Below are 26,708 nucleotides of genomic sequence, written 5' to 3'. Positions count from 1 at the left end.
GCTGGGGGGAAGAACATACCTTCAGTGAGATCACTGAGGATGAGGAACGGAACATGAGTAGCTCGGCATCCAACCTTGTGCAAATGGGGTCTTTCATGCTGTCGTGCCTGTTGAGGGACCCTCGTATAAAAAGGCTGAAGGAGAACGACCTGTACTGGGTGTCCACGCTACCAGACCGCCAGTATAAGCAGAAAGTGCCTGAAATGTTACCGAATTACCGCAAGTCGGAAAGGATGCAGCAGTTGCAAAATAAATTAAATAGTATGCTTTACACAGCGTATAAGGGTGATGTCACAGCACAACGGGAATCTAACAGGGGAAGAGGTGAAAGTAATCCTCCTCCTCCCACGACCACGCCGGCAAAGACAGGACGCTTTACAGACGTGTTGTTGATGGAGGACATGCGGAGCTTTTTAAGTCCTACGCATCGCCACAGCCCTTCGGGGTCCACCCTCAGAGAACGACTCGACCGACTTGTAGCAGACTACCTCACCTTAACTGCAGATATCGACACTCTGAGGAGCGATGAACCCCTTGACTACTGGGTGTGCAGGCTTGACCTGTGGCCTGAGCTATCCCAATTTGCGATAGAACTTCTGGCTTGCCCCGCTTCAAGTGTCCTGTCAGAAAGGACCTTCGGTGCAGCAGGAGGTATTGTCACTGAGAAGAGAAGTCGCCTAGGTCAAAAAAGTCTAGATTACCTCACCTTTATTAAGATGAATGAGGGATGGATCCCGAAAGGACTGACAGTGGGCTATACATTCGACTAAAAAAGGCCTGATGAGGGGGACGTAACAGGGATTAAACTGATAAGAATAGTACTACTTAACACACCACTCCTATCTGGTGGCACATTAGATTGCACGCGCAGTGCCCTAAATTTGAAGTAGGAGGACCGACCAAGCATCTTTTTCCATCTCCCGGTTCCTAAAATCGATGCCATATACACGTCCCCTGATAGGGGACGTAACAGGGATTAAACTGATAAGAATAGTACTACTTAACAAACCACTCCTATCTGGTGGCACGTTAGATTACACGCGCAGTGCCCCAAATTTGAAGTAGGAGGACCAACCAAGCATCTTTTTCCAACTCCCGGTTCCTAAAATCGATGCCATATACACGTCCCCTGATAGGGGACGTAACAGGGATTAAACTGATAAGAATAGTACTACTTAACACACCTTATAATAACGCAGAGAGAGGCAACGCAGAGAGAGGAGTCTGAAGAAGAGGAGTCAGAGGAGGAAAGTGGCTTTGAGGAGGTGGAAGACCAAACATAGCAGGCGTCCCAGGGGGCTTGTTGTCACCTTTCGGGGACCCTTGGTTTTGTACGTGGCTGGGTGGAGGAAGAGACCTTCAATGACATCAGTGAGGACAAGGAACGGGACATGGCTAGCTTGGTATCCAACCTTGTGCAAATGGGGAGTTTGCGGTTGTGCAAATGGACTGTTTGCGGTGCGTTAAACGGGGAGTTTGGTCTGTCACTGTGAAGCGGGCGTTACCCTTACACTACCTGATCAATACAACATCATACCTGATGTTTTAAAGCACGTTATTTCAAACATTTTAGGAATGTTAGGTGATTTATGCCCTTTATGGATTAAAACCAGACTCTGCATCAACTATGTAATTTTCCATGGGAGTTTTGCCATGGATCCCCCCTCTGGCATGCCACAGTCCAGGTGTTAGTCCCCTTAAAACAACTTTTCCATCACTATTGTGGCCAGAAAGAGTCCCTGTGGGTTTTAAAATTCGCCTGCCTATTGAAGTCTATGGCGGTTCGCCCGTTCGCCGAACATTTGCGGAAATTCGCGTTCGCCGTTTGCGAACGGAAAATTTTATGTTCGCGACATCTCTATTGTCCACTTTAAAACTTTCCCCTATAATTGGTTTTCTTGGTGACTGTTGCACATTTAGAACGTTGATCAGTAACTTTCTACATATACATAAAATGCATGGATTGCAAAGTCCACTTAGGGGCAGCAGATATAGTAAACATTGATTCCTTTACCTAAAAGTTACAACCAACAAACTATATCGTTCTGCATTCCTGCACTTTTATTATGCAGACTGCACCATCACAGCTTGCCACATGTGCATCAGCATGCAATACAGAGCTTCCCATATAATCCACATGTTGCAGGTAAAAAACAAAGTCCCTCTGTGTGCGCGTTTTAGGGACTTTGTTTTTTTTGGCCTGCAACATTTGGATTATAATTGTTCTTTAGTTTGTGTTGGCTTTTATAAAATGTTGCCTATTTTATGTGACAGACGATTTAGACGTGTGTATTGTCAGATTTTTATTACAGTGCAATGCTATGCGAGATGCCATCACCCCACATATATTTTGAGGGCATACTCTGTAAGGGGTGATGGTGCTATTTTATAGCAGAAGAACCATATAGATGGGAGGGGACATTGTTCCTCTTATGTACCAGATGAACTTGCCATTCCTTTGACACTTTTTAGCAGGATGATGTTTTTATGGTTGGTACTATGTAGAACTAGAGGAATCTTGTTGTATTTTCTCAAAGATATTTGCTATTTTATCTTGGAATGAATGATTCTCTGATAAAAAAAAAGCTTTCAACTCGCCATGTTCTCGCTAGATAAATATACCAAGATACTATATAATGGCGCATCACAACATTAACTGATACTGTAATGCATAGGGTTAATTTGGGTTGGTTATCTTCATTCATTTATCTCTTTAGATGCAGTGAAAGTGCTTGATTTTCCACTTGCATCCAGCAGTGAGCACAATGGCATTATCATGATGTTCGATAGATTTAGGAACAGGGAGCTGGAGTTAAGAAGACAGCAGCTCACGGACAATAATGCAAAGTAAGAACTTCCATATTCAATCTGTTTCTCTTTCCAAACTGACTTTTATCCTAAAGTTTGCAACTCAATTGTAAACTCACTTCCTAGCGAATTAACCCCCTAGTGATAACTCCAAACCACAATAGTAGCTCAACGTGCTCACTCTTTTTCACTTTTTGTAAAGTGACAATCAGACAGGTGAAAGGGTGCTTTTCCTGATCACTTACTCAGTGATCACAAATTCAGTGCTTCTCATTGACAAGTATTGTCAGATGCGGCTGTGTCCCAATTTTTCCATATGCGAAGCATCAGATAAGATTGGTATATCAGCAGTCTTATTGAACTTCCAGAGAATGGAACAGAATTGGGGCAAAAGCCTTCTCACTAAAGTTTATAAATATATATATATATATATATATATATATATATTTATATTTTACAGGAGGTTTGGGGCAAAGGAAACTCCCCAGCAGTGCAGCATTATAAACAAATTTATTTTATATAAATCTCTAGTGTTCCTTTAATATTAGTGCCAGGTATCGTTTTTGTACATATTTACTTTTGTTTCTCTTTCCAGGGAAGAGAAGGAGCTTAGTCCAAATTGTGTGTTCGTTAAATGCATACTGCACATACAATACGGCAAAAATTAACACAGTAGCCTTTAAAGGAGCACTATACCATTAGGAATGCAATCCTGTATTCCTAACTCTATAGTGCCCCTGTCCCTACTTATTTGCAGGTTCGCCTTCACATGTCCAATAAAAGTTAATAAATACAATGAATAATTAATAAAACTTCCACTCGCAATTTTTCAGCGCAAAGGCTCCCTCCGTGCTGCTCACCTCTCCGCTTCCTGTAACATCATTAAGGAGGCATGACCTCATCCAGCAATAGTCCAATTATTATTATTATTATTATTTTATTATTTATATAGCGCCAACAAATTCCGTAGCGCTGTACAATGGATCCAATGCTCCTCATCGAGAAGCATTGTTGACTTGATGCGCATGTGCGGCAAGTGCCACGTGCGCATCCAAGCTTCCCCATAGGAAGGTATAGTATTCAATGCGTTCCTGTAAACTTACGCATCACGTGACCGAGTTGTAGTCAGTCAGTGCAGCAGAAGCGCTTCTGCTGGCTGTCAGGAAGACAGCAGCTAGAGGTGGATTTAACTCTGTAATGTTAACATTAAACTTTATAACAACATGTAACGTTTTACATTGCAGGGTTAAAAGGACAGGGGCACTGAACCCAGACCCCTTCAATGAGATGAAGTGGTCTGGGTGACTTTCGTGTCCCTTTATCTGAAAGTTCCACCTGACTGACTCATAGGTCTTAGGTGCTGTCCTATAGCTGCAATGATCTCAATGATTCTTGCAGCTATAATGTAGTGAGAGAGCTGACTGTAGGTACAAGGTACTCTGACAATCATGCACATTTATTATAGTGCTAAGACCCATTAATCTGCTCATTATTTATGTTTTCGGCCTGCATGCCCATTCCGTTGTAGTCCAAATTAAGACATATATTTCATGAAATAAATAAAAATGGTCATGTTAATTAAATTTAATTTGTTTTTCTTTTTTTTTTGTGTGCAGATTTACATTTTCAGCCTGGATCTTTTTGTTAGATTTTTGCCCTAGCAAGGAATGTGGAATCATCCACCACGTTGATTCTAAAAAAATGTACACCACCCCCTTGTTGTTTCTAAATGAAAAAGGCAAGTAAACGATTCTTTTTAAAGCTGGAGGTATGTGATAACCATGATCTTTTTTTTTTTTTTTTTGTTAAACTGAAAATGTTTCACTTACACTACTCTTGGAGTAATACGTGATTTTGTTATATAATGTTTAAATTAGATAATAACTTTCTTAGCACTACAAATATTTCTATGAAGCTTCAGTGTCACTGATTAACTCATTTCTGAACTATTGCATGGGATGTTCCAGCAGTGCGAATATATTTGTGGAATATAGTTTAAAAAGTTGAGACTATCTTCTACATGTGTTCTAATTATTCAATGAGTTCTTTTGGGCTCATGGAGTGCAAACAATTTGTCCACTTTAATTCCGCCATAATAAGTTTCTTACATTTTTCAGCATGATTACTCAAAAGTAAAATTCACTCTAATTCCATGTTGAGCCTCTCTCCCACTCGGTTTTGGGGAGACCAGGTACAATTCCACATAAAGTGCAGTGTGAGCAATTCCTTAGCATTCTACCAATTTGGCTGTCAGATACGCCATGTTGGCACACCCCTTTGCGCTTGTGTAATTTGCATGCCCTCATGCTGATCCTGCTTATTCCGACTTTGGTAACTCACATGATGCCAGTATTGATAAGGACGCTGATAGCAAACTTTTAGCTGGACATTAGGATGTACTATTACTTTCAAAGTGCCAGTTCCTGTTTTAAGAAACACTGTTGCAAACTGCCTGATGGTGTTTTATGCCATTTCTGCAAAAATTGAATATTCAGTTACAATTGTTGAAGAGAATTAACAATACATTGATAATCAACAACAAAAGCTACACGGAATACAGAGATAATATCTGATTACAGAACAAATTTAAAGCATTACTCCAAGCACCATGACTACCTCAATGATTTGAATTTGTAATGGCGGTACGAGTCAGTATGCGCAGTGTTTCTGCTTGAAACATAGCACATACAGATATTTTGTCATTGTGTGATGGGGGCTAGTTGCACCCTACCACACATGACTTAGGCAGCTAAAAAAACATTGTTCCGGGCTGCCTAATGTCAATTCTGTGCATATTTAACATCTGTCATCAGCACGGCTGCACACTGCTGACAGCTGTGAAAATCTTACCCTTGCAAGTCTGAGTGCGTGAAAGTGGAAGCTAACTCTCCCCTCCCATCCACCAATCCACATCGCGCTCCCTCCCGCCTCCCTCTGTGCACGCATGCACTCTGAACCGGGGAACTGGTCGAATCACAGGCTTCTCGTAGAGTGAAACCTTTTATTTGTAGGAATTACTGGAAATTGAGGGGGGGGGGGGGACTCCCCCTCTCAAAAGTGTTATAGTAACTCTATATATATAAAGAAATATATTTATATATTTATGTTATGCAGTTTATTTAAAAATGTGTAATGGTATTTACCTATTCTTCTATTGTACCAGGTCAAGTTCATGTTCAGGTACAACTTGTTACTGGAGTCGATGTAGCCATGTTGGCCAATCTCCAGATTCCTCTCTATGAGTGGTTTCGGCTTGACATGACCGTTTACGGAAGAAAGGTATTGCATTGTCTTATATTTTTATTAATACGTTAACTACTTGCTTTTTTATATTGTTTGGATTTAAGTTTATTTAGTTTCACTAATATATTCTTTTTTATATTTGTTTTTTGGGGGGTTTTATTGGGGTTTTTTTTTAAATCCATTTTCATGCCAAACACTTTTCAATGTTCCTCTGAGTAAATTATATTATATTTAATATTACTAGTCTATTGCCTGGTTTGCCAAACTTCCTTTTACATATCAGAGCTGAATATGCTATTCTCAGCCACAACATGGAAAAGAGCTATCTCCTGGGGCTTTAACCACTCCAGGAGAAGTAATGCAAATGTTGTGTTACATATGTATTATGATAGTTATAGCACCTCAATTGTCATGAACTGAGTTAATAGGATTTAAAGGCGTGATGCATTCACCAGTGGCAACAGACTGATTCTCCACCCCTTGTAAGGGTTTAACACTTGATCCTTTGCTGTTAAGAGGGAGGAGTGCATGCATTTGCACAGGTACAAAGTATACTATAGTAGTGTAACGCCCCTACCTTGCATATGGACATAGAGTTTTCTTTCCCCTTACATCTCTTGTCAGGAGTCAGAAATATAAACCTATTTATACATGTACAGATCAGCTGGATCTGTCATAAGGTCTATTTGTTATGCAAAAAAAAAATTGGCAATTGCATTGGCAATACTAACAGGTGAAGTTGAACTAATCTATTTTTTTTATTTTAGTTTTTTTGTGCCTATAACATGCTAGCATTTCACATTGTCTAGAGAGGTCACCTGCACTCTAGGCATTGTGTGATGCTGCACAAAAGAGGGAAGCACCTGTTATCTGCTCGAAGCAATTATTAAAGCCATTATGGTAGATGTGGAAACTTGCTTTAAGTAAAAATAGCTTTAAATCTACATTTTTGGGGGAATTTTTCCAGCATAATGTGTAGATTAACTTTCTATAATTACCTGAAGGGGATGTCTGCAGTTACACATGTGCCGTGTCACATGTCATGTTACACAGACATGGTTAATCAGGGGACATTCCTTTAAGCATGTACTACATTTTTAAAATGTAGCTGGTTTAAACATCTTTCTCCTTTTATTATTATTTTTTCCCCCTTTAATGTATTTATATTCTTTTTTTTTTTTTACTCTTTTTAGATAATGATGGCAACACATACAGGAACAGACCTGCAACGTAATAGTCATCAAACCTTCAAGTAAGAAACCAATAACTAGTTACATGTTATTTTTCAACAAATTTACAAATAAGTGTATTAATGTATTGCCAGGAGATCTCCCCTGCTCTCTAGACTGCTACCTGAAGGAGACACAGTGGCCAAGAACTGAATAGGGCACCATGCAGCAGGGCATTGCAGGGGTAGAAAAGTGCAGCACACATAAATACATAACTAACAATTACATTTTGGCCTCTATTTTGCTCCTTAATAAAAGGACCCTATAACCTGCCGCTCTGTTTCACAATGGTTCGCATGTGGCTGACTACTGGTGGTGGGGGAGGGTTGTCATTATTGTGTAGCACGCAGGTGGATGAAATCAGGAGCACAATCATACAATATTTCTATACAATGTATAGATTTAACTTCAAACTTCAACAGCTGGTGTTATTATTAAAGATAATGTCACTTCCCAGGAGTTTTAACTTTATCTTTAGTTGTACACCGTTAGGGTTATCCACTTAAGATAGAATTCAAAGTTAATTTCAAATTTAACGTCAAACTAAGTTTACTATGCTTTCCATTCCGCTGCACAGGCCTTCAATTTGAAATTCACATTGAATTCACCTTAAATTCTCACTTAAGTAAATAACCTTGTATGTTTACAAAAATATGTGTTTGTGACAGAGCACAATGAAATCTACAAATCTGTACATTCATCCTGGACCAGAGTGCCTCCATCTTGGCCTTTCTGTCATCATGTGCCTAGCGGTGCCCTGATCACGCTGGATTGTGACGTGAATTACTCAATTTTTCAATTACATTTAAAAGAAAACAGAAAAAGAGCCATACTAATGGTCCAAAATATACCAAGCAATAAATTCTAGAGATTATTGCGGGGATGTTGGAACATTGCTACACATCTGGTGGTCAAAACCGAAAATCAAACCTTACTGGGACAGGATAACCAACCAACTTAAAGCAGCAACAAATAACATACACGCCCCTTCAATAGAATCTTTTATATTATTGCTCTTTCCGAGTCAGCTGTCCAACAAAGTAAAAATAAATAAATAAATAACATACCAAGTGCTAATTGCGGATCTGTTACGGATAGTCAGACACTGGGCATCACAAATGATCCCATTCTGCAGAGATATGATACATTAAATACCGATCAACTGCTCGTATGAAAAAATGGCAACAACTCAACTCCATAACAATACGGCCACAAAAGAAGCATGCAAGTTGTGGGATTTTGTTCTACTCAAGTCAACAAAACATAACAAACCCACCACAAGTAGTAACACATGGTTCGCATTTTGAAATCCTAGTCCCCAATTACCAAACAAGGCAGACATCACAACACATATTATTAGATTTGACCAGAAGGTTGAAACAAAAGAAAGGAAACTAGCGATAGGTAACTCAAAATCATGTTTTTTAGAGCCACCCACAAAATTTGGGGAATCACTTCACTACCACTCACGACTCTTCTTTTATTTCCTTATTTTCCTCTGTATTCATCACTACCCACTTTAATATTTCTGTTCAGTTAACGTCATGGACAGAATCCGGTATAGTTTTTTCTTTTGTAACTAAATAACAATGAAAGTACGTTTTCATGAGCAATGCTGTAGCTCATTTGGAAATGGTTGACTGTATTTGGTCAACACTTCTGTCTGTGATGTATAAAACAAAAAACTTCAATAAACTTTCATATTGAAAAAAGAAAACAGAGCATTTAATGAAAGAAAAGAATACCACACGTTATTGGTGTCTTTCTGTTTTATTCAATGATATAATTTCCACAAGTGGCAGTTTCCTTTTAAATATAAAGTGGTAAAGAATTTGTTTTTGAACTCTCATATATCATACCAATCTACGAACTTTAGCAAGTGTTTGCTCGAGAGTAATAGCGTAGAATAGGTGTTGTGTAGATAATGTTTACGCATGTTGCTGTATCTCTAATATCAGGGTCGGAGAATCGCAAAGCGGACAGGAAGCCGAATAGAAGTGGTTATGCTAAAAATTTAACCAGTCTACTAATTAATTAAAGAGATTTCATACTATTGTACTTTTTATATTCAAGAGGAATAGTGTGGATTTTTTTTTTCATTCTTTTGTATCAATAGCAGAACAAAGACATTTGAAAGACTAAACTTGATAGACTTAATCCTTTAAATACTTTTGTCTACATAGCAGGATTTCCTTCCTGGTTTCTGTTCCAAAATGGAACATTCCATTCAATTAAAAAATCCAATGTTCAGTTAGCAGCACCATTCATTTCGGCATAAGGTCTTTGAGGATCAGATATCGATGACGCTAATATTTTTTTTTTTACTTGATACTGGGATGGAGTTGCAATGTTGTCTTTTTGCTTGTTCCCATTAAAAGTTGCTTAATTCCACGGTGTGTGCCCAGACTCTTTTTTTTTTTTTGTAAATATGATTTTTATTTGTCATTTTCAAGTTTATCAATAAGCAAGGAAATATATGTTGGGACTCGCAGGTCCTGTCAATAACTTATGGTATCATTAGCATCAGTAGCGTATATTCACAAAGTGACACGGACACATGTGCCCCTTCTTACCGAGGACTCGCAGGTCCATTATTGAATACATTTTTGCAGTTGTCTATCAAATATCCAAATATCGTGCTCATTTTGTACATACATATAGGTAATGTGTGCTCAATACCTACAGTAATTTGTACCTTCCGTATTCTTGTGTGTGGATTCGTGGATCCACCGTGTCTATTGTTTCCCGTGTCTCTCTCATTGTGTCTGTGTGTTGACTTATGTGTGTCGTGTTATCGCGTGTAAATGTGGTGTGTGGTAGGCCCTAAGGCAGCCGTGGCCTCTGCCAGTTCCGCTCCGTTTCTCCATAGTTCTCGCATGTCTTTTACCTTTGAGTATTTTGTATCATGAATGTAGGGGTCGTATCGACCACCCCGTCGTCTTGGGGGTCTAATCAGGGCCCCCTTGTGGGTATTCTACCTCCTCCCTCCAACCTCCCTCCTGAGGCTGGATTCATGCCTGTCTAAGTGACGCCTGTAGTAGCGTCCCTGGCATTTGTGGTGCATGCGGGGTTGGGACGTCCTCCAGGTCCCCTAACCTGGTGTATGTTGTAATTGGCAGTCCTAGTACATGTCTGCTGGGGTTGATGTGTGGTGCCTCTGTATTAGGTGTTTATTGGTGTTGAGAGCAGGTCGTTAAAGACTGGGGTGTTAGTCTTTAGTATCCAGTGCGTCCATGTGTTGAGGTATTTTTGGTAGGTGTCGTTTGCTGAGTTATGGAGTTCTTCCAAGGACCGCAATTCCTCCATGTGTGTAAACCATACCTTTAGTGGGGGTGCGACTGTCTGTTTCCAATATAGAGGTATCAGTGCCTTCGCTATGTTCAGTATGCGGATAGTGAGTGATTTCTTATATGCGGACCTGGGGGTTTGGGTATGATGTAGCAGCATAGCTGCCGGTTGGAATGGTGGCGGGTCGTCTGTGTATTGGCAGATTATTTTATGTATTGCTCTCCAGTATGGGGTTATCTTATGACACTCCCACCAAATGTGTATGAGAGTGCCATGTCCCTCCTCACACCGCCAGCAGTGGGAGGGGTGAGTTGTGATTCGTTCATGTAATGACGCAGGAGTGTAATACCATTGAGTCAGTAATTTATAGGCTGTTTCTTGGGTTCTGCTATAACTGGAGCAATGATGTGTTAGATAGCATATCTTCTCCCAATCTCCTTTGTCTAATGAGTGACCTAGGGCCTTTTCCCACTTCCCCATGAATCTCGGTTGTTCCGTTGGTGTGAGTGTGAGAAGCATGTTGTATATGATGGATACCCCGTGTGCCAACGGACCGGAGTCTAGGCATATATTCTCGGATGTGGTAGTCGCCCTCGTCAGTATTGGGCCTTGCGGGAGGGATGCTATGTAACTCCTTATCTGTCTGTATTTGAGATGTGTCATAAGGGTGTGCTCAGGTTGCCCCCGCAGATCGTTTAGCGTCCTAGGGCCCTCCGGTGTGAGTGTGTGCATAAGTCTGGGCAGTGGTTCCCGAAGTAGGTCTTTGAATGCCCTCGGGTCTATTCCCGGTGGGAAGTTAGAGTTATATGTAAGTGGTAGTAAAGGGCCAGGGTATGTGGTTAGGCCATGCTTCCCTTTTGAGCGGTTCCACTCCTGTAAGGTCGCTTTCGTGTAAGGAGAGTGTGCGGCGTTCCCTGTTGATGCCCCTGGCGGCAGCCAAGGTAGCACCGCAACCGGGGTACCCGCTTCGTGTTCCTCGACCTGTTTCCATGGCTTGTGGAAGCCCGATTTAGTCCATTCAACTATCCTCACGAGGTGGCATGCCCTATAGTACAGGGTGAAATCTGGCAACGCCAGACCCCCCCCTGTCTTTCGGCTGTGTCAATAAGGCGTGGCCGACCCTAGGTTTTTTCCCGTTCCAAACATATTGGATCAGAGCTGTACGTATCGCTGCGAAGAATGAGCGTGGGATCTGTATTGGGATAGTTTGGAACAGGTAGAGAAGGCGCGGGAGAAAGTTCATCTTCGCTACCTGTATCCTGCCTAGCCACGAAATGTGGGGGTGTGCCCATTCCTGCATCTCTGCTCGCAGCTTCGCTAGTATAGTGGTAAAGTTTTCTTTAAATAGGTCCCCCTCCCTCCTTGTTAACCAGATACCCAGATATTTAAGTTTCTGTGTTGCCCATTGAAACGTGTAATGTTGTTTCAGGGGTTCCGCCCTACGTTCTGGGATGCTTATGTTTAGAATGAAATATTTGGTTAAGTTAATCTTCAAATTAGATAGCCTCCCGTATTCCTGAAAGGCTTTCAATATGTTTGGGAGGGATATTTCGGGGTTAGTCACATAAAACAGGAGGTCGTCGGCATATGCCGCGACTTTATGGTGGGTCTCCCCCGTCGTCATTCCCGTAATATCTGGGTTGTCTCTAACGGCCGCTAGCAGTGGCTCCAGAGCTAGAACGAAGAGGATCGGGGATAGGGGGCATCCCTGACGCGTGCCATTTAGTATGTCGAACGGCTCCGATAGGGCGCCATTGACTATTACGTGTGCCGAGGGTTGTGTGTACAGGGCCTCTATCCACCCCCTGATGCCCGAGCCCAGGCCCATGTGGGTCAAGGTCTGGAACAGGTATCTCCAGCCCACCCTGTCGAAGGCCTTCTCCGCGTCCGTGGATAGCAGGAGAAGGCCCCCGGCAGTGCGTCTACCCCTATTCATCAAAGCGAGGGTTCGTATTGTGTTCTCGCGGGCTTCTCTCCCCGTCACAAAACCCACCTGGTCTGGGTGCACCAGGGTGGGTATGTGTGGCTGTAGCCTGTTTGCCAATATTTTGGTCAGGAGTTTGAGATCACTATTTATTAAAGATATAGGACGATAACTCCCGCAATGTTCCTTATCTTTTCCATCTTTAGGCAGAATAGTGATGTGAGCTGTCAGGGATTGTTTAGGGAGTGAGTGACCTTCCTTGATGGCATTAAACGTCGTGATGAGTGGGATATATAAGATTTCCGCGTACGTTTTATAATAGCACAGAGGTAGGCCGTCTGGGCCCGGGCTTCTACCCGCCTTTGTCTGTTTCACTGCTTGTGTTAGTTCATCTAGTGTTATTTCCCTGTCCAGGAGTTCAGCTGTGTCCCTGTCTAGTGTCGGCGTCGGATGGAGTGTGAGATAGTCCCTTACTGATTCGGTCAGTCGAGCATCCGCTTGCTGGGTGTGTGGTCTGGGTAGTGCGTAGAGGTTCGCGTAATATGCCCTAATCGCCTCCTGTATCTTGCTTGGCTGTCTATGTAAAGTGTTCCTACTGTCCCTAATACGATCAATGTACGTCTGCTGTCTGCGTTTGGCTAACATGCGTGCCAGTAGCCTGCCGCTCTTGTTACCATGCAGTGCGAAAAAGGCTTTATGTCGCAGCGCGTCCCGGTGGTATTTTGTCTGTAATAGTTTAGTCAGTTCCCTCCGTAGTGAAAGTAGTCGGATTTGGTGTTCTGACGTCTGTTGGGTTTTGTTCATGTTGTCTATCTCCCTTATTTTTGTCAAGGTGTCTGTCATAGCCCTCTCCCTTTGTTTCTTCAGTATGGCGCTTTTCTGAATGAAGTGACCCCTGATCACACTCTTGTGCGCCTCCCATAAGATCGTCGGGGTTGTTTGGGATGGTGTGTTCGTGGCAAAGTATTCTCGGAGGGTTGTGTCTATGTCCGATTTTACCTCCGGTACGGATAGGAGGTGTTCATTAAGCCTCCATTTAGCTACCCTAGGCCTATAGAGTGGGGACGCCATCGTGAGCGTGACTGGGGCGTGATCCGACCACGTGGCCGTGCCGTGTTCCACTTGTAAGATGAGTGGGAGATGGTAGTGCGTCAAGAAAAAGTAGTCTATTCTGGTGTATGAATTATGAGGGTGAGAGAAGAACGTATAATCCCTCTCGTCTGGGTGGTGGGCTCTCCAGCAATCTACCAGTTCGTGTTTGGACATGAGGTGTCTGAGCGTGGTTAGGTGTTGTGATGGTACCTGTGATGTGCCCGTGGATGTGTCCCATTTCGGGTCAAAGGCTAGGTTAAAGTCCCCTCCCAATATTAGTGTGCCTTCCGTGAACCCTCGTATCCTACGGAGTATTCCGGCGAGGAACTTGTGATGTCTCTGATTGGGGGCATAAATATTAGCAAAAGTGTAAACCTGTCCTGCTATCGTCCCCTTCAGGAGTACATATCTGCCTTCCCTATCCGTCTGTAGGCCCTGTTCTTGGAATGGGATACCCTTGCGTATCAGGATTGCCGTCCCTCTTGCCTTACCCCCGTGATAGTCACTGTAATACCCTGTGGGGTAGTGGTGGTTATGTAGCTTTGGTCTGGCCCCTTCTTTGAAGTGCGTTTCCTGAATGAAAATTACGGATGCCCTAGCGTCTTGGAAGTCTCTCATGGCTGCTGCTCTCTTTTCGGGTTTGTTTAGGCCCCGTGCATTTATAGTAACCAGCGTGAGGTTAGCTGGGGTCAGTGACATTTTGAGCGGAGTCTTTGCGGTCCCATGCCCCGGCTGCCTCGGGTCGAGTGGGGATATGGGTTTGTGTTGTGTCAGGTGCGTGTATGTGAGTGTGTGGTGTAATGTGTCCGCCGGTTATTCGGCGTTAGGGTTGTTGCGTCTCAGTGGTCGTGAGGGCCCTCTACCGCCCTTGGGTTTTTTATGTCGACCACTGGTTATTGGCGCCTGACCCTCGTGGGAGTGGTTGGAAGGCCGGAGCCTCTGTCCGTATCTATATGTGTTCGGTGCAAACCGAGTTGGTCGCGGAGCGACTCACTCCTAGGTGTTACCTTGTGTCTCTACCAGAGTCCCGTGAAATCCCCCCTGGGCTCCATGTGATGGTGTGAATGTTGCTCATCCTCGCCATTGTGTATGTGCCTTACCAATTTGGTATCGATACCTCATTTAGTGCAATCGAACAATGAACATAAACAGTAAAATCAAAGCATTAACATTAATAATAATAATACTAGCAGTAGGTTCAGCCATCTATGAAAAAATCTGGCTTTTTAGGCTCAATCGCCGTTTCTTGGAATTACCTATCAAATATAGTACTATATACAGGTGTATAGCAACTAACCGCATGGTTTCCGTCCCCTCCAGCCCCGCTCCCTCCGGTTCCGTCCCCCCCCCCATAGTTCTGTCCTCTCTGGCACTCCCATGTGGTAGTCCTGTATGAGCACCTCCTGTCCCTCCCGTCCTCCCATAGAGCTCCTGAGCTGTCAGTATTTCGACTCCCTTGTCACCCCCTAACCGGTATACCTGTCCATTTTCCCAGATCCCCCCACCAAAATCGTGTCGAATACCCCATGTTGTAGTTGGGTCTGGTCCTATATATTATCGGGAGCTCAATGCCCGAGCGACGCGAGCCCTCGCCCCCCCGGCCTGCTCCTGAGTAGGTCATCACTAGGCCATCAAGGGAGGGGCGGTTGCCCGCGCCGGTCGCCCACCTATCCCGTGTCTCTCCACACTGTCAACCCTGTACATTGAACCTTTACGTTCTTCCCCCTCCATCCACCTCCCGCCTCTCATTACCCCACTGTATTAGGATACCGTGAACAGGTAGCATCTTGGGCAATAGGTCCCACATTAGAATTGGGAGTCTCTCGGGCCTATCGGCCATTGAAGTGTGGTACTTGCGTGCTCTAGGACGGGTAGTGATACCCCATGGATAGTGTCCGCATGCTCCGGCTCCGGTGCCTCCAGCGTGTGCTTAACAGGTGCTTCTCTGTATACGGGTAAAATGTCCTTGGGTAGCGTGGAGCATCGTGTCCCTCATAGTCCAAGCAAGTGTTCCATGCGGTCTGTGCTCCGCCGGTGCCAGTGATGACTTGGGTGCGGTGAGGTCAAGGTGTGGAGCCGGTGGGAAATGTCATGTTGAGTCAGGTCCAGGCTGTGTCGTCGGCTGCTTCCCTTTCCTCTTATAGGCCTCGTGGGCCGATCGCCTGTTGGCGGGTGATCTTCGGGGTCCGGTTGTCATCCGTATGAGGTCGAGGGCCCTGGGGGGGGGTGTATAGGGCCAGGGGGTCCGGCCATTGTAGCGGGGCCGGTGTGATCTGTAGTTCCCTCCCCAGGGCATCCAAATCTGCCATGTCCTTAACCATGAATGGGCCTCGAGGTGTGTGGGCCTGTAATCCAGTCGGAAAGCACCAGCGGTATTTAATCTTATTGGCTTGCAATTGCCTGGTGAATGGGCGTAGTGCCCTGCGGTAAGCTAGCGTGGTGGGAGAGAGGTCTGGGTAAAGTTGGACCTCGGTGTTGCCCAGTAGTACCCTGTCCGTCCCCCTGGCATTTCGTAGGATTTCTTCTTTTAACTGGTAGTCCGCCAGGCAGCATATAGCATCTCTGGGCAGGCTCCCCGGGGGGCCTTTCGGTCTAAGCGCCCGATGTGCTCTCACCATGACTATAGGGGTTTGCGGGGCGCGGCCCAGTATCTTGTTGAAGACCCCCTCCAAGGTGGTCTGGATCGGGGTAGTTTCGTCCAGGTCCTCTGGGATCCCTCCAGGTGGTGTGCTATCTGTTGTAGCCGTTGGGTAGTAAGCCGGAGGGCCCCTGTGTTTGCAGACTGCGCCGCTTGCATGTGGTCGCAGTCCGCCTCGAGCTGGGAGACCCGTTGGTGTAGGCCGCTGAATTCCTCCTGCATGGCCTGCAGTTCTTCCGTGATGGAGGCCCGGAGGCTGTTGTTCGCCTCCGCCAGGTCCGTCTTGGTGGGTAAGTTGCGGAGGATGCTGATCCATTCTGGGCTCGGGTCCGGGGTCAGGTACGGCATCGGCGTCCCTGCTAGCGTTTCCTCGCCATGTAGGGAGGGTGGCGAGAGGGCCCCTCTCGAGGCCGTCGAGTCGTTTGAGGCCTGTGTTTCCTCCCCCGCCTGGGCCGTTAAGAATCGCCGCATGGAGGAGGTCGATGCACCCCTCGGGGTGTCGGCGGGCTTGAATGAGTGTGGTATCTTGTTAGATTTGCCCATTTTCGGGGCAATTACCGGTAGGTGCTATTGGCGAGGTTTTGCTGAGAGCCTTGTGGGGAGCTCCGGGTTTACGCCGCCATCTTCTTCGGCTTCCAAGCCACGCCCATCGCCCAGACTCTTTTTGATATTATCTACTACTGGGAGTGTGACCTTTCTTTGAGTGGGGTACCAAGTGTGGATCTTCATTTCATGAGTGGGACCCCTTGTTGTTTATTTGGAAATGTAATATTAGGTCCTTAAGTGGTTGAAGAGTCAGTTAAGGTACCAAAACCATGTCAGCTTAGTGACAAAGGTCTTTGTCAATTTGAAAGTGTCCCTTTAATGAAGTGGTGTTGATGTATAGATCACACCTCTGTAGTTTCACTGTTCAATGGTTGTCCATTTAGAATTTAAATTACTACAGTTTTGCAGCCCTTTCCACACCTCACCTGATTGTGAGTCACACATCCTCCCTACACACTATCTGAAATAATATATCCATAGAGACCCTATCTTTCTTTCAACACCAACTGAAAGAGCAGGGTTCTTTTTTTTTTTTTTTTAATACCTGTTCAGAGCAGCGAAGCTCCCAGATACGACCAACATGACCGCGAAAGCAAGCAAGGAGACGATTCACTGACCAAACTGCTAAAGGAGGAGAATATATTTAAAAGAAGAAAAACTACCACAACAAGAGGACATAGTCTTAAATTAGAGGGACAAAGGTTTAAAAATAATATCCGGAAGTATTACTTTACTGAGAGGGTAGTGGATGCATGGAATAGCCTTCCAGCTGAAGTGGTAGAGGTTAACACAGTAAAGGAGTTTAAGCATGTGTGGGATAGGGATAAGGCAAGCAGGGACTAGTGAAAGTATTTAGAAAATTGGTCAGACTAGATGGGCCGAATGGTTCTTATCTGCCGTCACATTCTATGTTTCTATGTTAAGCAGCTAAAGGATTTGTCTGCAGGTTGTTTACTTTAGGACAGTGGTCAATCCGAGACCACTTTGGTACACATTGTGGGTCACACAAGAGACCGCTCTTACATAAATGAAATAGTAATGAAAGTTTAAGGATATTATGCCACGAGAAAAAATGCAGAGGTGAAAAACAAAACTACTAAAAAGAATGGAGAATTTTAGTTATGAAGAAAGGTTAACACATTTAAACATCTCTAGTTTAGAAAAATGGCGATGATATATTCGGGCCGATACAAGCCATTAAGACACAAAACAGGAGATAGAGCAGCGCTAAACAAACTTAATACAATAGGGTGGGAGGCAGCACACCTGTGAATAAGGGGATCCCTCCAACCCCCAAAGAAACTAGAACAAGTAAAACAAGGAATACAGGTAGCGCCAAGGATAAGATATTAAAAGTAGGAACAATAAAATGTATAAAAGCAAGAACAATAAAATATATAAAAAAAAGAGTCCAAAAAATAAAAATACCAAATGGTAAAGCACGGTCTCGAATGTAGTTGTAGATCTTCTTATTGAAGTATGGAGCTTTATGGGTAGCTTCGCTTAGTATCAGCATATGAAACGAAAGCAAAGACAAAGGTGGACCAATAGTGCAATAGGACAAACAACATTGAGAATAGATGTCAACTCACATATGGTAGAGCTATATCCAGCTCTAAGTACAACAGCATGTAGTGGTTTTCAATCCCCACTCATAGGATATCCCTCTGATTATGGTACACAGTGGTAAATCACAGCTGAATAATGTTGAGGTAAATCATATGGAATAACAAAGGAAGCAGCCAATAGTGCTCTGTATATAAGTAAGTAATAATACGATAAGTGGAAATATACTTACAATAAAGTGAACAGACTGACCGCTTTATGATTCAGGCCTGAGTGGTATAATCTCCACCAAGGATTCCTTTAGTCACTTATCTTATTATTACTTACTGTTGGCTGTCTCCTTTGTCATTCCATATGATCTACCCAGGGGTCAAGTCCTGGGGAAAAAAGTGTGGGAACTCACCCAAGATATACCCCCCCACCCCCCAAAAAAAATAATTTTACGCTTGTATGCATATATATTGTAAAGTGCCAGTTTACAAAGACAAGTATATAGAGATATTCTCTCCGGAGTACGTCCAAGGTATCCGTGCTCATTTATTAATGCCCTCAGAGTAGATGGCCCTTTTTGTAGAGTATGATTGATTTGGGGTTAAAACTCAGCTAAGCCTGACAAACTCAGTTTAGACAGAGCAATTTGTCATTTGGCTTACTGCCAGAAAGAACGGGTTAATAGAGTGCTCCCAGACTGCCAGGCTTTCACCGTGTAAGAATTGGGTCTCTACCTGATTTTATTTATCATTTGTGTATAAATGTATTTTCCCTTTTTTCTTTTGTTTTAAGTATTCTATTTTTATCACGCATATGTTTCTTAAAAGTTAAGTTTTAACTTTAAGTTTTAACTACTACAAGTCCCAAAGGAGGACTTATATCACTTTTTTTTTATCATAAGGGCACTTTAATATTACTTGTCAGGATCTACTCGGCCCCTTTAGAGGTGCCCACTCCCATAGGGACACTATACTTGATTTCCCATTTCTCCTATATACTGTGCTTCAAGGTTAGACACATACAATCACACACACACTTACTGGCAGACACACACTGACAGACTTACTGACAGACACACACATACTGACAGACACACACACTGACAGTCACACTGACAGACACACACACTTACTGATAGACACCCTTATTGACACACACACACACACTTACTTTCAGACACATACACACTTACACAGTCTTGCACACACTCACAAATTAATTGTATTGCTTGTTTCTCCTACCTTTAGGAGTCCTCTGACTGGTGTCCAGTGTCTTCGAATCTCTTCCTTCTCCTCTCTCCTCGCTCGCGCTGTTTAGTGATGCTGGGTCGAAATTAAGTCATATTCCGGCTCCCGGCATCACCATAGAGGGTGCGCGAGGGAGCAGGAGGATCATCAGCTAAGACAGCCCAGTCCGGTATATTGCTGCAGAGTAGGCACCTGCCTCTGGGACAAGCAGGTGCCTACTCTGCATTGCTAAATAAGCGCCACTCTGGGGGGCGCCCTTAGGTGGCCGACTGGCCACCTGCTGGGCTCCCTGTGACAGGCCATTGGCCTGCCCTGCATGGCACCCCCCATCTTTGGTGCGGTGCACCCCGTGCACCAGTCCTGGAACAGTCTGGCATAACTACTAAGGGAAACGGCGTTCCTGCTGTGGATAAAGTGCAGGAACGCCGTTCCCACGCGTTCCTGCAGGACTCGAGCCCTGGCTCTACCTCAATGTTATCCAACTGTGATTTATTACTGTGTACCATAATCAGAGGGATATCCTACAAGTGGGGATTGAAAACCACTACATGCTGTTGTACTTAGAGCTGGATAAATGTGAATCCATGGAAGTGAATAAATGCATAATAAATGCAAGAACTTCGTTGTTAAATTCCATTAATATATAACACTGTCATGGCCGCATTTGTTTTTTTTTTAACCCCCCTCCCGACTAGAATACATCTAATAGCCCCCCTGGTCGCCCCCAAGTGCCCCTAAGCCCCCCATATTACCTATATTTACTGTTTCTCTTCTGCCTGGACCTAGATCCTGGGCGCCGCCATCTTTAGGTAAGTAGATGAAGTCCCTGCGGGCGCTCTCCTGAAGTGTGTGGGGAAGGAGCAGGCGCTCGTCCAAGTTCAGCGGTGTTTGGGAGTTTCAGTGTCCAATTTTAGTTCCACGCAATCGACGCCCAAACACCGCTGCCTGCATTCTCGTGCACAATTAAAATCAACACTGATAGAACTGTCAGGAGAGGTTACCATAGTTCGTGGGTTGGTTTGGTTCCCGAACGGACCATAGGAATCCCACAAACCCAGTCTTTCAATAGCCTTTTCGCATGGCCCATAGTCCTGAGGCAGGAGGCTAGGAAGCAGGCTCCTCTAGGAGCTTGTTGCGAGGGAAAGTCCACCACACCATGCCACTGCTACTAGGCCTTACCTGTTTCGAGCACGCGGCAACATTCCTCTCCTGTGCCCACCGACTACTCCACACTAACGACCAAACATGATATAAGGTTCCTGCTGGCAGACATTCACAAATTGCTGGCTGTGGATGTGTCTCTAATCAAAACCAAGGTGCAAGCTGTGTCAGATTGAGTGAGGGCTTCTGAGGAGGACATTATCGATGTGCAGGCTAATCTGACATGGCTCACTACAGCAGTTTCAGACCCATCAAAGGACCCTAATGGCACAACTAACAGTAACGGAGGGCAGCAGTGCAGAACCCATATGAAGATTAGGGGCACCCTTGCTGCAATTACTATGGAGGAACTTCTTCATTAAATACGGCGACTGTTAACGGCCAAGAAGATATCCATAGATGGAGTTTATCGGGTATCTGGACCTACCAAAACACCATCTGCCATGGTCCAAGACATCATCCTCCGATGCTTGAAATTTCAAGATAAACATTTTTTCATGTCAGCACTGAAAGGTAAAACGCCTCTGACTTTTAAGGATTCACCTCTCTCCTTCTTCCAAGACCTTTCCAGAACCACTCTCTCACGGCGTAAATCTTTTGGCCCAGTCACCAGTCAACTGTGTGCCGCTGGCTTGACCTACAGGTGGAGGGCTACAGGCTCTCTAGTGGTGCACCATAATGGGACTACCCATACAGTTCCTTCAATGGTGGAGGCATCCACCCTTCTGGAAACACTGGGACTGTTGTCCTTGACCAAGAGCCAGAATGCTGGTCAGACTACAGAGATTTTCCACGGGATGGCACCTCCTGGAACCCAATGCCATGATCGCTATAGGTGACTGTTGTACCACATCCCTCATATCTGTTCACAATCTACTTTAAGTTGTATGTTTGTAACTCGTGCTAGTTTTACGTTATTGTTCTTTTTTCTCAAGTTGACTCTCGTTTATTAATATATGCTATGTGAAATTCTTGGTCCTCACTTAGTACAAGCAAAATAGTGCTCACATGGGGGCACCCCAGACCAGACTGCTTCCATGTCGTTGGGCAACACAGCCTTATTCCACCCTATAAATGGCGATTCTAATTCTCCCCACGCCTCTCCCTCGGTTAGAGGTGACTCACACAAGATGCATGGAAACTTTTCTTAGTTCATGCTTACCATACTGTTTGCCATCTAACTCGTTGTCGATTGAGCCACTAGGCGCTCTGCCCAAGTGATTAATCCACGTTATGCATTCTCTATACGACTGTTTCTCCTATGTTGGCATGTTCCACACCAAGGTTTTAGGGACAGATGAATATGTGCCACTGTGCCACACAGTTCTTTTTAAGTACAATTCACCCTTCATCTACACCTAATTTAGTGTAATCCTGTTATTATTATAAAAAAAATGCACTGTCACTGGCATATAAAACTTCTTGTTGTCATTCTTCTTAATATGAACATTTTGTGAAATGTCGATGCTACCTTGTTTGTTCTGCAATGCTCAAAATAAATTATTTTAAAATAAATAAATAAAATGTTATTTTCCAGTGTGGCAGACGACATCTATTTCGATGATACCTCTGGATTTATGGTTCTTGGAGGAAGCAAGTACGTACTTGGGATTGATGGTTTCTTTGGACCTGTCAAATATTATCGTCTAAGGAATTTGGAAATAGATGAGGTAAATATAATTGTTATACTAATCCAATTTTCTACTGGAGATTGTTCTTACTGTTCAACCAAAGCCTTCCTAATTTCCTGTTTATGCTTCCATTGTGAATATTTGTTTTTAATTATTTAGATTTCAAACTCACTACTACAAGAAGGTATTTATCAACTGATTGCTGGATATTATCAGAGGTGCGCTACTGCTCAGGACATTATGAGATATTACTCCGATGTAATATGGAAGACACATGAATCTCAGACTGAAGGTGAGTACCCATTAAAACAGACATAGACATATGCCTGTATACCAGTCACCACCTGCTGTCTACAAATGATCAAGTTTAAAATAATATGAAGCTTGCCAGTAGTCTCAGAATTTTAACAATTTAGCAATAGCCATAGTTCACACATACTTAAAGAAACACTATAGCGTTAGGAATACAAACCTGTATTACTATCGCTATAGTGCCCCTGTCCCAGATTCATTTTAACGCATGGCATGCTGGGGCATCTATGAGCATAGGAGCTCCATAGGCTTGCCAACTTCTCAGTATACTATTATTCAGAGAGATATATTCAGAACCTTCAAACCCTCTTTATTGAATGTTTAGGTGAAATACTCACCTCATTATCAGCTGTTATCTGTACTATATCAAAAGTAAGATCTCCGATCTTGCTGTTGCGAATATGTATCTTGACCTTAACAAAAACAATGTAAACGTACTAATTGTACATAAGCAAGACAAAACCAACACACATCATTTTTTGAAGATGTAAAAAGATGATAAAATTCTTCTAATATGTTTAACAGTCCATGTTGGTTTCCTTCTCCTGCTACCTACTAAATGTAAATACTTAATAAAAATAAAAATGGAACAGAGCGCAATGAAGTTTCAAGGCTATGGCACAACAATGGCATCCGTTTATATATAATTACATTTTTTCCTGTAAGTGGTTGCAAAGGAAGGGTCCTAGGGCACTGCTTTGCCTGGGGGCCTATGATGCTGTAAAGATGGCCCTGCCCTGTCACTATTATTATATAGGCCTTTTTTCCATAACAATTATTAAATAAAGGTTTTACTCCTTTTTCCAATGTAAAAACTCCCTCAGTATTGCTCACCTTTCCGCCTACAGCAATATCATCAAAGTTGATGACCTCCTCCATTATTGGTCCAATCCTATGTTCCTCACGGAGGAGCACTGAGGACCTGATCTGCATGCATGGCAAGCACCGCACGTGAATCCAAAGCTTCTCATCTTCCGATCCTGGGATTCCACCAGATTCCCCTTTTTATTTTCTTGTTAACGCAATTGAAAACAGTGCTCAAGGACTCCTTGCATATTACCCATTACATTAATCTGTAGTGTTCTCAGTGATTACAATGTAATTTGCACAATTCATTTAAAAAGATCACAAAATAACTTAAAATGTTCCTTATCCCTATGCGTATTAGCACTGAAAACTGCCCATCTTTTGTCAGTTTAAAAAATTTGTGGAATATATGCAGGTTTATCAGTTAAGTGTGTCACTTAAGTCAAGAATTCAAAGTGAATTTCTCATTACAGGCCAAGTTTTTTTCCAAGGCACCAGTTAATTTGGAATTTTATTGGGAGTTCACTTTGAATCCCCTGATGGTGTCAGATTATAAAGTGAATAAATTTGATAGCGTCAAGTGATAAAGTTCACGTTGCCAAATTCATGTCCATTCATTACTTTTACTGCCCTACCATTGCTCAGATACAAGTAAAAACACTGGCTGTTGCAACTAATGGCATTTTGTTGTTACAGATACTTCGAAGAACGATTATATTGAACTCTATTCTAAACATGGACGTAAAACCACCTGCCCTGGGATACCTTGGAAACAAGAGGAACGACAGCAATTTAGCCATTTCATTAACTTCCTAAAAAGCATAGATTTATCAGCAGGTATTGCATATTGTACAAGTAACCAGTACCAGTGATAAGTACATTTTATGTGAATGATTTGGTTATAGCTAGTATAGAGTTTTTACTGTATAGTTTTCCAACACTCCCTTCTGTATTTTTGCAATATTAATGTCCCATTTAATGTGAATGAAATATACTGCCAAAAATACGAAATCCATTAAAAAGTGATATTCGTGCATTGATCAGCGTATTTGCCTTATCCTTTAAATGTCATGTAACAGATCAATATTATATGTTCTAAGAACATTTTACTCGATTAAGCAATCATTGATCACTCAAAATAGGATACGAATAATGCTCCTAACACAACGTCATTTTTAAAAGTTAGAAGTGTGAAAAAGTCAAAATTTCACACAGAAACTGTTTTTACAAACTATGGGATTTAATTTAAACTAAAATTAATATTTATAAACATTCATGCAAAACTATAAATATTCACAATTCTTCAAGCCCCCATAGAAACTGCTTATTATAGAATATTCCTAATATGTAAGTGATGACTTTATTGTAGGATGTTGGATGCTTCTACTTTGTCTCTTTTACAGTATATATTAATTACTGTTATCTTGTTTCATAATCTAGTCAGGTAACTTGGAATGAATGCTAATGTGCCCCATAATCCCCTTTTTCACAATAGCCATAATTTAAAAGAACGTTCATTTTTATTAATTTTACTAGTTCATTTTCATTTTTGCCTTCTGACATATGTATATAGTATTTTATTAGACACCTGAATGATCCTAAGGGCTTCTTTATTATTTCCAGATTCTACTACTGACATTTTACTGGATTTGGGGAGAGATCTGTATGAAAGTAGCTTAAATAAGCTGCCATTCGGTGTCCACCATCTTGGTACTGCTCTTCCTTCCTTAGTGGATGCAAGCTGCTTGGGCTATCACAAAGCTTCCTACCTCCTGGCTGTGATGAATGAATTAGGCCTCGGTGTGCCTATAGATCCTGCCCAGGTACCATACTAAGTTATATCTTATCCCATTATATAAATATTAATTGTATCCCTTGCAACCATACCTGGTATTACAATTTATTCTGTGCATGTGCTAATTCCTACACCCTGGACCTATATACACATATAACAATCCTTTACTCTGCATGGCTATTAACTTAATCTGTTACATGTATAGCAGCTAAGGATTATAGACCTAACGAAGTTAAACCATTCCATTGAAACAGTTCATCTGCCATTTATATTGTCTTTTCTGCTCCTAAATGTCACAGATTTCTCTATAATCTGACGTCAGGCGTCATTGTAGTTCAGCACATGGATAGTACTGTAAAAGAAGGGCTGTAGGCTAAGTTGTTGAAGAACATGATTGTATGATTTATCCTTTGCTTCTCTCTGTCTAGGGTTTATTATATAGCCTGGTCGGAGCACAAGCTAGTGATAGGCTTACTTTACTCAAACTTGGATACAGTCACTTCCAAGGTGTTAATAACTATCCGGTGGATTACAGCGTTTCATATGCTTATTACATGAGTATCGCAAAGAAAACCCCAAAAGATCGATGGACAAAACATGAACAGGTAAACATTTTGCTTCTTTGCTGTTTAACAAGTCCATCTCAAGTATAGGAAGGGATTTAAAATGTTGCGTGTTTTTAAAAAAAAATTTGGAATGAAGATAATAGTATAATAGTATCAATATCACGTGTGTGTGTATATATATATATATATATATATATATATGTATAAGAATTCTGTTTTTATGTAAGTGGTAAACATTGACTGTCTGAATATTTTAAATACCCTATTAATTCATCTGGTTTCTTTCCAGGCATATGTGGAAGCCATAAGACTAATGGACGATGATATGTTGAAAGAACAAACCAGAGAAGATGATGATTTATTCTTGTGGCTTAAACAGAACGCAGAACGAGGGGATGCGCGGGCTCAGGTAGATCATACTGCTTTATAACATGTTTGCGCCATGTAGTAGGTCAAAGAACCTGATTAATGGAACATTGTATCAATACACTGCGATGTCCATAAAAAAGACAATACAGTACAATGTTTGCTCCAAATTCAGATATGCACATCTGCAGTGTTAAATGATTGATATTAAACCAGATAATGAATTAACAGCAATCTCTCAGTTGGAATAACCAATTTTCTACTGACTTGGGCTTTATAAAATGTTAGAGTTGTCAATCCAGTTGGAATCCACTGTCAAAATTTGGTGCTGTGTGAATCAACCACTTGTTTTTTTTTAATTTTCAGCAATTCAGAGCTTAGTGAATAACAGTTTTTAAATTTTTTTTACCTTGAAAATAATTTATTGTGATCTGTATTTACCCATTAGATGGGGCACTAAATATACAGCTCTTCCCAGCTCAAATTGTGCTCTCATGG

The 26,708-nt window shown here is 42.6% G+C and overlaps 1 protein-coding gene across 1 annotated transcript in view; it reads left to right on the top strand.

Moving 5' to 3' along the window:
* Positions 1 to 26,708, top strand: part of SEL1L3 (SEL1L family member 3) — a 58,752-nt gene that overhangs the window by 9,190 nt on the left and 22,854 nt on the right. The window contains exons 3-12 of the mRNA XM_063457852.1: positions 2,718 to 2,847; positions 4,425 to 4,546; positions 5,972 to 6,087; positions 7,245 to 7,303; positions 22,271 to 22,403; positions 22,524 to 22,656; positions 24,180 to 24,320; positions 25,107 to 25,306; positions 25,707 to 25,883; positions 26,134 to 26,253. Coding sequence (XP_063313922.1) covers positions 2,718 to 2,847; positions 4,425 to 4,546; positions 5,972 to 6,087; positions 7,245 to 7,303; positions 22,271 to 22,403; positions 22,524 to 22,656; positions 24,180 to 24,320; positions 25,107 to 25,306; positions 25,707 to 25,883; positions 26,134 to 26,253 — 1,331 coding nt within the window. The remainder of the gene's footprint in view (positions 1 to 2,717; positions 2,848 to 4,424; positions 4,547 to 5,971; positions 6,088 to 7,244; positions 7,304 to 22,270; positions 22,404 to 22,523; positions 22,657 to 24,179; positions 24,321 to 25,106; positions 25,307 to 25,706; positions 25,884 to 26,133; positions 26,254 to 26,708) is intronic.

The sequence above is a fragment of the Pelobates fuscus genome, chromosome 6 (assembly GCF_036172605.1).
Source record: "Pelobates fuscus isolate aPelFus1 chromosome 6, aPelFus1.pri, whole genome shotgun sequence".
NCBI lineage: Eukaryota > Metazoa > Chordata > Amphibia > Anura > Pelobatidae > Pelobates > Pelobates fuscus.
This window is presented reverse-complemented; position numbering and strand designations above follow the sequence as displayed.